Source organism: Molothrus ater, chromosome 11, assembly GCF_012460135.2.
Source record: "Molothrus ater isolate BHLD 08-10-18 breed brown headed cowbird chromosome 11, BPBGC_Mater_1.1, whole genome shotgun sequence".
Taxonomy (NCBI): domain Eukaryota; kingdom Metazoa; phylum Chordata; class Aves; order Passeriformes; family Icteridae; genus Molothrus; species Molothrus ater.
In genome coordinates, this window is record NC_050488.2 from 7,112,301 (window position 1) to 7,125,011 (window position 12,711).

The window sequence follows — 12,711 nt, forward strand, 5'->3', positions numbered from 1 at the left end:
CATACTGAAATCACACTCAATGCTCTTATCTCAGTATTTTGGGAGGGGAAAAGAGGAGGCTTCTTTTGCTACCACATGAGGACACACAGCCCAAAGCTTCTGTGCACAGAGCAGCCTCAGCTGCCTTTGGGAGAGGAAATGAGGCTCAGAACCTTCCCAGTCTCCACTTATCCATTGAGGCACAACTGGGTATCAAAGATCTACACCTGGATTTGTGCAGCTCTGGCACAGCCAGAGGATCTGACAGCCACCATCAGGGACTGCCACCTGCCCCCACTGTCCCAGGAGCACTTTCTGAGCCTCCAGCAGAGCAGGACCATTTGAAACATCCATTCAAACCTGAGAAGGATCAAGAAATAACCCAAATATAAGCAACTGAGGTTGAGCAGAGATCATGCTGACAGGCAGGTGGTGACATTGCTGTGCCCACCCTCCAGCTGGCAGAGGAAAGCTTGAAAACTGTCCTAGACATCCTGGGATCTGCTGGGTCATCAAGATGCCATGTCCATCATGCCTCTTGAAGGGGCTGTGACTAACTGGAGCTTGCTTCTAGAGGGACTGCCCAGGGAGGAAGGCTAAAAAAGGATGGGAAAAGAGGATTCTCTTTCTCCAACTCAGAGGTGGTTGCACAGATCCCAGCACATAAAATTGTTGGGAAGGAAGGATCAGTCTCATTCCATAAGGTGTAATCTTCTGGGACCACCAAAGCCCTCAGGCAGGAGCTGCACAAGCCACCCATAGGCTTGCTACATGCTCAGCCAGAGCAAGGATGTGGCACCCCATCAGATGTGGCTCTGCCATTGTGCCAGCAGTGACAATCATCCAAGCCCAACTCTTTAGTGTTGCAGGCAGAGCCAGCCTCACAGGTATTATTATTTGAAGTTGGTTTTGTGCAGACTCAGCAGATGGCACTGCATCAGATTGCACTGACAAAAGTTCATCTACGTGCCTGGAAGGGAAGGGATGGTGGAGGAGCTGGCCCAGAGTTGCTGCTGGGGAGCCCGGCCCAGAGTGAGAAAGTCCAGTGTAATTTGCCTTCTAAAACTGGGAAGACCTTCCTAGTCCTTCTTCCAGCAGGGCAGAGGACTCCCTCTGTGGGCATGCTGGCAGTGGCACCCCAGGGAAAGCAGTGAGGCAGCCACAGAGCAGTGGCTGCTCCGAGCACCCCTGGCTGTGCTCTGGGATCTTGCACCCCCTGAGCAGAGCACATGAGCACACACAGCTATGGAGGCACCACCCTCGAGCTGCTTTTGCTCCCATGGATCCTGCCATCCCTCTCCAAAACCAAGGGGAAGCTGTCAGAGTGAGTGGGCTTTGGGGCACCTCTCTTGGCCCCAGCAGGGCTGGTGCTGCCCCAACACAAGGCAGACAAAGAGAAGAGCCCCAACACAAGGCAGACAAGTGAGCACCGTGCTAACAGGGGCCCTGGAAGGGCTGGGAAACAGCTCCAATTAGACTCCTCATTGCAACACTAAATGGACACAGCTCCCAGAAAGCAATTCCCAGGCTTGCTTTTATGTGATTAAGAATTAAAGCGACCCAAACCTGAAGATGTGTTGAAGCAAATGACCCAAGTGCCCGTGAGGCGAGCACAGCCCTCATGGTTTTTTCATGCCCATTACACAAGCGTGGGCAACCCGTGGGGCAGGGGGGAGGCCCCTGCCAGCAGCCAGCTCAGATGTGCTGTCCAGTGCCTGGGAATGCTTGGACAGCCAGCTCCTACATCTTGCAGGCACGGGAGCATGTGGGCTGCTGAAGGCAACTAGCATTTTGGGTTACTATAGCACTGCTGTTCTGCGCCTACAGCCATTGTGGTCCCTTCCTGTATGAATACATCCAGGCTCCAACAAATCTTGCTGAGCAGATGCTCTCAGGCAACTCCACCACGAGCTACAGCAACCTGGTATTTAAGCTCTTTGCAATCCCAACATGTAACAGATGAAGATGAGATCAAGGAAGATGTATATGACAAAGAGAAAAACAAGCCCAGCTGCAACTAAAAACTGTGAGATCCAGCTCTGTGCTGACAACAGTGGGCCAGTGGCTTAACCCAAAACTGCAAGGGCTCCTGGGTGCTCCTCAAGGCATGCCATGACATCTCAGGGGATGTCATCTCAGATCCTTGGGCTGAGGGGGAGAGGTGTGCTGAGACTCCGGCTGGGTACCAGGTGGGCACAGGCCAGTCCCCCTCTGCCCAGGCAGCAGGACTGGGGATACCAGGACCCCACCTCTGTGAGGGCTGATGAAGATGGAGCCTGTGCAAAGCCATGGATACCTGTGATGTCTGTCTGGGCATCCTCAGCCACAGCTGCAGCAGCCCTGCTCTTCCTCTCCAGCTCTTTCATTTCAGGCACATAGAAGTCTCCTTGGCGGGCAAGGGGACACACGAAGTAGATGCGGTCCTGCTTGTAGATCTCGATCCGGGGGTGGGCACACAGCTTCCTCTCCTGGAAGACACAAAGTAGCCATGGGCAGGGATGTGTCCTCGCCCCCCACCCCAGCAGCTCCCCCACCTGCCAGCCCAGCCAGGTCAGCCTGATCCTCTTTGCCCACAGGTGTGGAGGCCTAGGGAGGAGCAGAGGGTGCCATCCCAAACCATGATGCTGCTTTCCCTACCACAGCAGCCCCAGGTACCAGGGCAGGCAGGTTTGGCCCAGAAGGTAAGCAGCCAGCTGGGCTCCAGGAGGAGATGCTGAAGAACCCCCAGCTCAGCCTTGGTTTTGATGTGCTTATTTTGGGCTGGAGTGAGAGGTTTTGGGGAGCCAGGCAGCTGCTTCACACAGACCTGCCAGATCTCCAGTTCCTGCTGGCAGCACAGCCCCACAAACAGCACAGTCCCATGAACAGGCACTACTCTGCTAATTAATATAATCCAGAGCCGACAGCTCAAGCAGCTCCTTTAAGAACCACGAGGGCAGGGGGAGTGGGAGATGAATCCCTGGCATTTCAGACAAGTCCCCCTCCTCCTTTTCGTCACCCCACCCCCCCGGCAGTGCCCCTCAAGACCCCAGCCTGTCAGGGCCCCGTGACAGAGGCATGTCCCCTGGCTGTGCAGCCCGTGCTGAGCCGGGGCTCTGGGGACTCCTGGGGTGCTGGGGACAGGCGAGGAGCAGCTGGACCCTCCTGCCACCCCCTCCTTGCCCGCCCGCCCGCCAGCTGCTCGCTGGCAGAGGGGGCGGCTGATTACAAGCCGGGTGAGAAAGGAGAGTGTCTCTTTAGCGGGTTTTCTTTTTCTTTCTTTCCCCTTTTCAAATCACTGACAGCTTTTATTTAACCCTGCAACCACCTTGGTTATCATCCTCCTCCTGCTCCTCCTCCTCCCTGCCCCAGCTATTCTCTTCCTCCCTCTTGCCCTGATTATCCTCTTCTTCTTCCTTGACCCAGTGATTTTCCTCTCTGCCTCAACTATTCTCCTCTGTCATGGCCTGCTGGTGTGGCTTGTTTGCACATCCTCCAGCAGGGTCCACATCCCTCTGGGGCTCTCTGTTGCCAGAGCTGGCCCCACACCAAGAATGAGCTCTATGGACACATCAATCATGACCTTACAAAAACCTGACTCCTTTCAGCCCTGGGGATGGACCAATGTGATTTAAGAATAATTTATTTCCCAGACTAATGGTGGCACCAGGCAGGATCCACAACAGACATGAGCCAACACTGACCCTCTCCCCAGTGCTGGCTGCTGTACCACCTGAAGAGCCACCTCCATGCTGCCACGATGCTGTACAAGAAATACAGGCAGAAATCCCACAGGAGCAGTTTTTGGGTCCATTTTCCTGGGAAAGCCTGCAGGATCTGGCACTGCAGAGGCCCAGTTTACCCAGAAACACCTCAGTGGCAGAAACATGACCCCAAGAGAAGCTTCACCTGTCCCATCCCAATGCCTTCCAGCCTGAATTCCAGCAGTGCCTCCTCCAGCCGAGGAGGAACCACATTTCCCGTCCCATGCTGCAGGGACACGCAGGGACGCAGGCGGGCTTCCAAGGCACTTGGAGTTTGGAGTTCCCACTTGCAGGCAGGTGAAACACTGGGGCCTGCAGATCAAAACTGCATTAAATAACAACAAGCTGGGTTGTTTTTAGCAGCAGAGCAGAGGCGGCTCATATCACTCCTGCTTTTTCAGCACCAAGGCAGACAAGAGCCCTCCCCGCCGCTCTGCCCCTTGCTCTGCCAACCACAAGCCCATCCACCAACCTCCAGCTCAGCTCCCTATTTTAGGTTACTGCAACACACACCAGAGATAGGTACCTCCAGGATTTGCAGGGTTTTTTGGACAAATCCAGCTGGCCCTCCATCACTTCATGCAGACAAGGACAACTCAAAGGGTCTTAGAGCAAAGAGACCTTCATTAACTTCATGTGAGATCTCCAACCAGTCCAAATCCTCAGGGCTCCAGTCTGGCCTTCAAAACATCCCAAGCTGACTTTCCAAAGCCCCTCCTAAGGTTCCAAAAGAGTGGATCTGGGACATATCCTCTCCATACAATCCACTCTAGGCTGCTACAACTTCCAACTACACAGACATAGTAGTGGCACCCCCAAAACAAGAACAACACCCTCTCTGCCCATACAAAATGTGGGAATCTTGGTGCTTTAAGGAATAAAAATGTGCACACGAATGAAGAGCAGGACTGGCTCTTGAGCCGAATGCTGCTTCACACTCAAGATTATCCTATAAAAAAGACAAGGATGTTCCACCCTGCCAGGAGCAGCTCTGTGTCCCTGAAGCCAGAAGAGCCCAGGGGTCCAGCCCAAAGCCCATGGCTGGGGACCATGCCAAAGTGGCTGAACACTCACTGTCAATACCCATGCCTGCCTCATTAAGGACAGCTACAATACTTGATTTCTTCTCAGTTCATCCAGGGTTTTTCCCAAAATGAAATGGAGGGAAACCAGAGCCTGGGGGTGCTAGTTTATGTCTGTACAAATTAATCTGGAAGCCAGGCTAGTGAGCTGGCCTCTGCTTCTACGCTTCTTCCCAGAGAAACCCAGCCTCTGGCAGGGCTGCTGCAGAGCTCAGCACTGGCAGGTGGGCTCGGGAGAGGACAATGTCCCCAAGGAGGAGCAGGGACGTTGCAGCTGGGGATGCTGTCCTGTCCAGCCTGGATGAGGCTGCATAAAGGCTTGAGAAATGAGCAATGAGGTGGGGAGCCATGACAGTGGAAATGGATAAGGGGATCATCTAAAGGGGGTGGGAGATCAGCCTTGTGATCATACCAAAGGAGATTAGGAAGCAGGCAGAGGCCAGGCACGAATAGTGCAGCAAAGTGCAAAAGAGGCTGGTGACACAGTGAGTTTGGGATTATCCCCATGGAGAGAGACACTGCAATGAAAAGAAACAACCCAGAGAGATTGGAGAGCAGAGCTCAAAGGCAAAGGTGTGGGAAGAGAGCGAATTAGCAAAGGCTCAACAACATGGCAAAACAACAGAAAGGCTCAACAGGCAGTATAGCACTGCCACTGAGAAGGGAGCCCCCGGCTGGCTGTGCCACCAAGCCAACAGATGGAGCAGTAAGGGGAATGTGGAGTTTGCAAGGCAGAGCCCTCCAGTCAAATCCAATGCAGTCTCACACGGGTGGAGGAGCTCAGCGAGATCTGAACAGTGGGACACTGTCAGTGTCAGGCTGCTGGCTGTGACAACAGGACCAGTAAGTGGGGCAGGAAAGAGGACTTGTCCCTTTGCAAGGTCGTGCAGTGCCACCTCCCTCCTCAGCCTCTGCCAGGAGCTCTCCCTTCCTATGGCCAGCAAAGACAGAGGCAGCAGTGCAGCAGCATTCAGGGCTGATTTCTATGCAGGACCCTCCCCATGGCACCTGAAACAGGGGATTCATTGCACATAATCCATACAGCCCATCTACACACACAAATGCATCCAGAGTCCACAAGATCAGTTCTGACAGAAGAGCAGCTCCAGCATATTCCTGCCACATCAGACCCATGCTTCCCATGAAGCCAACTCCCTCTCAGCCCATCTGAGGAACGTGGTGGGGTGCTGCTCACCACCTTCTCAGGATCAAGGCGTTACGTAAGGGAAGACTCTTGCACTCCTCTTTCCCAGATGGAACAGCACCTCGCCCAATCTTTAACCTCGGGTTCCATATCACCTCCCACCACGTACTGACTGCAGGATTTCCTCCAGGTCACTCTCATCCTGCTAGGAATGGAGCATCCCCATGCCTCATGCATCAGAAAGGACAGGATTATGCAATGGCCAGAGTTTTGGGAGACCTTCCCCAGCAGCAGGAGGTGGCAGCTATTCATCAGCACAAATCTTCCTCCCCCTACTTGTCCTTAAGGTCACAATGTGTGCTCATGATATGGCTTTTGGGCACAGCCTCCCAGGGGGAAGATGCCCCCACTTTCCTGGGTGAGCACAAGAGCAGTCCCAGGGCTACAGAGGACATGACAAGGTGTCCAAGACATGACCTGCAGTCATTAAAATCCCAGCGGAATTGTGCAAAGGCAGAAGGAGGTGGCAGGGTGCTCGTGTCACACCATGGCCCTCAGCACCTGCTGGGAAGCAGAAGATGAGCTGGGGCACTGCAGGGACTGTCTTTGTCACTCTGCCAGGTTCAACTGCTCAGGAATTCAAATGTCACCAACTGGATTTGCTTCATCTCCCACTGCTGCAAGAATTCATCTTGTTAGGAGACCACAAATGAGCCTTGTGGATGCTCTCTGGATCCTTGCCATGCACGGGCACGCTGGCAATCAGGCTGCAGCTGAACCCACAACACTTCTAGTACTGCCAGGAAGGCAGTGGGGAGGCAGCTGCTGTCCTCACCCCACTTCACCCCACAAGCTCTCTGTCACCCTTGACTCCTTACTGTGACCTCCTGGAATGACTTACAAGGTGATGGTTAAGTCACACCAGCCCGCTGAGTCCCTGTTTCAGGACTGATGCTGTAGGAGCAGTTGAGGAGAGGTTTTTCATGCCACCACTAAGCTTCCTGCTGGAGCAGAGCTGGAGGCTGAGCTGTTCATGCTGCCCAGCAGCTCCTGGCTCCACTGCAGAGATGTCCACTTCATGCTCCAGCCATCTGTGTGCCATAGGTACACAGCCATTGCTTGTGCCTGTCACCCATCCCTGCAAGAGCACCTTCTGCCTGCAACACGTGAAAAATGTGCCTGTTAAACCCCAGCCAGGACTGGAAAAACCATGGGGAGCAAGCAGCTTGTCACCCATCAGATAAAAACCCTCTTCTCCCTTAGGAGAACCAGGCAGCCCTGAGCTGCCCTCCTGGCAGCCTGCCCAGAGGCACTGGGAAAGCCAACAGTGCTGACAGTGCAGGGTCCAGCCTCAGCATTGACTGCTCTCTGCACAGAGCCAGTCGAGAGAACAACTTCCCAGAGGGGCCAAAGGACATGTGCCCAGGAGGGCCAGACTCAGGGAGAAGCTGTGGGTTGTTCACAGGGATTGTCTAAACTTCATTTTGGCACAGTGTGCCTGGAACTGCCGCTCACCCTTGCTCCTGTTGTGAGAGGATGTGCTGCTGCCATTGCAGGGAAGCATAAGGGCACATGGAGCTGGTTCCATCCACATCCTGCTGTGACACTGGAGCAACACCAACCACATGAGGAGCTTTTCCATAGGCAGCTGGGCTTAGTCCCTTCTGTTTATTATGCTGCCACACCTGAAGAAGGAATAGATGGAGGGTGCAAACACACAGGGGGCTTGTGACCATCTCTGGGGATTGCTGCCTGTTGGGGGGGCTCACCAGCATCCCCCCAGCCACCAGGGCACCACCACAGCCTCACTGCCACAAGGCTCCCCTTGCCTGTGCTGCTGGCACTGGGGCTGCTCTGGGCACTGCCAGCAAGTCAGCTGGCACCTGGGAGAGTGTGGGGAGACCCCCGGGCGACCCAGCAGCCCTGTCCTCACATGCCAGACAACACAACTCCCCCACACCTTCCTTCCAGCTGGAGGCAGCCATCCTCTCCATCTCCCAGCGATGGAGTCGGACGCTTCAGTCCCAGGGATTTTAAAGGAACAACAAAACTGCGTGGAGCTGAACGGCCCTAAATCAGTTGCTAAAATTAAAAGCTGAAACTGAGCCACCAGCTAGGACTGGGGGGAGCTGTGCTGTGTGCCACATCCTCCTCGCTTCCTCACACACTCCATGCTCGGTGTGTCATCCCTGCTTATCTTAGAACACGGGTGCTAGGTAGTCCTGAGAGGCTTTGCAATTCATTTGCACAGCACTCAGCCCCCTTTGGTGTTCTCCTCCTTGCTGGGCCATCCCTCTGTCCCAGGCCCAGACTGGGAATGTCCCTGTTTCCATTCCTCTTTGCTCAGACAGCAGCTTGAGGTTAGACACTGCTTCAAGTCACCCATGTGAGCTGATGAAAGCAAAATAGAGGCACCCCTTCCTCCTGGGGTGAAAGATCTCCTGGGCTGCACTACAAGTTGTGTGGACAGCAGCCTGAGGGGGATGTTTCCCATGAGTTCTGCTCTTGTAATTCCACCTGGAATATTGCCTCCAGCTCTGGGGACCCCTGCATGAGACAGCCATGGACATGCCAGGGTAAATCCACAGGAGGCCACAGAAACAGTCCAAGGGTTGGAACAGCTCTGCTGTGGAGACAGACTGAGAGAGTTATGGTTGTTCAGCCTGGACAGGAGAAGCCTTTGAGTAGCCCTAAAGTGTGCTTGTAAGAGATGTAGATTTTTCACCAGGGCCTGTAGTGACAGGGCAAGGGGCAGTGGTTTTAAAGCAAAAGCTAGCAGGTTAGACCAGACACAAAATGCCTTGTGCTGAAGGTCGTTAGGCACTGGAACAGGTTGCCCAGAGAAGCTGTGGATGTCCCACAGACATAGCCAGGAGTTCAAGGCCAGGCTGGATGGGGCTTTAAGCAAACTTCCTAGTGAAAGACATCCCTGCCCACAGCAGGGGGGCTGGACTGGATGACCTTTAAATATTCCTTCCAAACCCAACCCAGATTCTGGTCCTCTCTGCTGGGCCACAGCCTAACAATGGGAGACAGGGATGAAGCCTGGGTGCTCAGGGCTGTTCAATGAAGGGCAGCCAGAGGCTGGAGAAGAGCCATTGGCCTCATAGACAGCTGGGCAGAAGCAAAGACAAATTGCTGGAGGGAGAGGCAGGCAGACATGCTTTACACCAGTAATACCTCAAACATCAAGGAAACCCCAACATCTCAGCTAGCAGCTCCAGCAGGGTGCACACGGAGCTGGGCAGGCCAGAGCCAGCTCCAGCGCACAGCACAGCAGCACCAGGCTGCCAAGGGCTGGGGAACAGCTGCTGCCTCCCAGCCTGGAGAAACTCACACTTCAGGGGTGGTGAGACTGCTCCCACGCACGTGCACTTTACTTTCAAATCCTCTGGGCTGTGAGGTGTTTCAGAAACAGAAGGTGATATTATTGCAATCAAGAAAAGGCCGTTTCCATCAGCCAGCAGGAAGAACAAGTGCCACCACCAGCCCTATGGCAGCGGAAAACAAAGTCTCGCCAAAGGATAACAAATCCTCCAGGTAGCAGAATACAGAGCCTGGCAATTAGCACCTCCCACACCATCAGCATCCTTGCCTGCCCTCAGCACACTTCCCCCTTCCCACAGCAGGCCCCCCATCCTGCCTGCAACCAGGACACGCCGCCCTGCTGATGTGGCAGTGCCATGGCTCCAGGACAGGCAGGAGAGAACCAGCCCCCGAGATCCTCCCTGCAGCAGTGAGAGGGAGTGGGAGTGCATTTGGACGGTGGGAGCTGTGAAACACTGGGCTTGATAGCTTGGGAGAGTTTTTCATTTTCACCTCAGCGAAGGCAGCCCGCCATGCAATTTACACCTTGCCCGCCCGCGCTTCCCAGGCCGAGCCACCCAGCTGCTCCCCTGGCTCCTCCAGGCAGGACCTGCAGAGTGGCAGCTGCCAGGCACGGACAAACTGAGAGCTAAAGGAATGAGCCCAGGGGAGTTGGTGGGTTCAGGAGATCCCAGCACCCTGAGAGGGCTGGCAGGGACCAGGCACAGGCTCCCAGATCATGCTGGCAGCTACTGTGAGAGTCATGAACACTATTCTCCTCCCTGGGATGGAGATCCCATCCTGCTCTCCAGCAAAAGGGAATAAGCTGCAGCCCTACCTCACTAGAGGCCCTGACACACTCTGGTCCTTTTCCTCTTCCAGCACCCACTTGAGCTGCAAGAGAAATCCTGCAGCACACAAAGAGGCATCCATCACCTTCAGAGATGAGCCAGGTAGCAAGTCCCAGTGAGATAAAGCCTCTCAGAAAGTAGCCACAGGCAGTCAGAGCCCCCAGTGTGGGGGCAGGACAAGCCTTGGACAAAACTGCCAGCCCAGACACGTTCAGGTACATCAGTCCGTGTGCTTCCAGGGATGGATGGTACTGCCCCCAACTAAGGGAATGTCACCTGCAGAATAAAGAGCAGATGGTGCAAACAAACACAATTCATGGGGCTTGGGTCCCCCCTGGTGTTACAGTTATTTGTTGGTAATTAGTCCTGGGGCAGAGAGTTGCAGAAGTAAAGGAAACTTTTGCACTTAAAAAGTTAGTTTTCCTAAAGACTCAGTGCTTTCCACTTTCCCAAGTTCTGCCTTGCTCCTGTACCCACAATGGATAAAATGCCAGATGGGGAGATGGTACTCACCAGCTTCCCAGAGCTCCATAATAACGTTCTCACACTCTTCCTCCTACCCGACCCTACCACCTCCCATTTTCTTCTCCTCCTTCCCCATCACAGCCACGCACAAGCTCTCTGAAGAGGACTTTGATTTTAACCATTCTGAAGCTCAAACACCAGATTTTCATCACAAGACAAGGAATCTGTGTAAATCCACATAATCTCTCCTCTCCTGAGGAACCAGTGCTGGGTTCCTGTCTCAGTTCTTAGGAACTCCATCACTATGGGAGCACATGGATCAACAGCTGCACACGAAAGGAGGAGGATGAGTCTGTGGGAGAGGAGGACCACAGCTGGAGAGGGCTGCCTCTGCTTCAGAGAAAGGATCTCCAGGGACCAGCACACTCCTCCCAGCCCTCACAGGATGCTTCTTCAGCATTAATCACAATGCTGAAGGGGTTGATGCAATGATCTCTGCCACCACGGATGACTGGAGCAATGCTAAATCGCTTTGCCTGCTCTGTTGCCTTGGCAAGGCTGCCAGGAGCAGCAGCTGTGGCAATTTCTCTGTCCCCTGTCAAGGCAGGGCCTTTCAGGAAAGGGATCATCATCCAAGATCATCTCCTGCTGTTCTGCCTCAGCCAGGCAGCCCTCTGCACTGCAGCCTCCCACCCTGCATGGGACACCACACAGGTAAACAGAGCCTCTCCAAAACTTGTGTCTTTGTCATGTTCCTCACAGGGAGACTAAGTCCTAACCTAGAGTGATCTGCTCACCTTTGTGGTGACAGATCTTCTTGCATGGATAGCTTGGAGAGCTCCTCATCCAGGTGGACATTCCCAACCCACCTTGACGGCTTTCTCTCCTGGGCCACCAATCACTTGAGGACTTGCCCTTCTGCAACAAGAATGTCCAGACAAGCTGGAGGCTTGTGGTTCACAGCCTTCTCACACACGTCCTCACCTGCAACGAGTCCTGCCATGAAATCCTCTTGCAGCAAAGCCAAAGCAACAGCCATGGAGCAGGAGCAGCTGAGCCTGGTGCCCACAGCACATGGGGGCTCTCAGTCTCCTGAGACAAGATCTGAGCTGCCCCTTCCAAACCTCAACCCTTTCCTCTTGCTCTTTGGACTGCAGGCATCTCTAGCTGTTCTTCCACAGCCTCAATCACCAGGACAAACTCAGGTGTCACATCAATGGCCCCAGGAGGAAAATGGACAAGTGGCATAAATACCCTCCCTGTCCCTTCCTACCTCCTTGAACAACCTTGTCTTTCTGCAACGCCCCCAGCTCCCAGGCTTCATGGAATATATTTCACGATGAGCTAAGCTCAGCCTCACACCATCCCTTCACAGCTGAGAAAGCCAAAAAGGGAAGCTGAAGAACTTAACCTTGTTGAACTTGCACAGATAAAGCCACCAGCAGCCCAGGGCAAAGCCACGATGCAACTGCCTGATTCCCAGACAAAATAGTCCTCCCTGCCCACCCACAGGGACTTACTGTCAGGCTTGTTGGCCTCATTTGGAAGGCAAGGAAGATCCAGAGGAAGAGATCAAGTGGGTTTCAGCCTGGTTTGCTGAGGAGGAATAGGCAAGCTGATCACGACATCCCTAAGCACATCTCAATTACAACACTTTGGCAAATCTGATGTCAGAAAGCAAGTTTCCAGGACAGGAGGATCTTCAAAGCTATCAGTTATGTGCAGCCAACTATGCAGAAATATTGTCTGAGCTCTGGCTCAGGGAAACCCTGCACCCACAGGCTTGTCTTGGGTGACAGGGATCCCAACCAGGCTCTCTGTAGGGCAGACACTCATGGGGCACTGGTTACCTTTGGCTCACTGCCCCTCCTGCTCTCCTTCCCTTGCCCCATCAATAGATATCTCCATGTTTTAAATGCAAGCCAGGGCTTGGAACAAGTTCCTTCCTGAATGCTTACAAATGAACAAGAGGCATTTCCCTGCAGGCTTCCAGCAAAGCCACCTTCAAACCCCCACATCCAAGAGCTCGCACCTCTCTTCCCCAAAAACCTGGCAAAGGGCAAAGAGACAGCGATTCTGGCGGGCTCCTGTGTGCTGACAATTCTGTGCTGACAATTCCCCGGGTGAGCTGGGCTAATGAA

At 54.0% G+C, this 12,711-nt stretch overlaps 1 protein-coding gene across 1 annotated transcript in view; it reads right to left on the reverse strand.

The window, feature by feature from the left end:
- TEX264 (testis expressed 264, ER-phagy receptor) overlaps window positions 1–12,711 on the reverse strand; it is a 39,395-nt gene that overhangs the window by 5,371 nt on the left and 21,313 nt on the right. Inside the window, exon 5 of the mRNA XM_036391266.1 lies at window positions 2,276–2,447. Within this exon, the coding sequence (XP_036247159.1) occupies window positions 2,276–2,447 (172 nt within the window). The remainder of the gene's footprint in view (window positions 1–2,275; window positions 2,448–12,711) is intronic.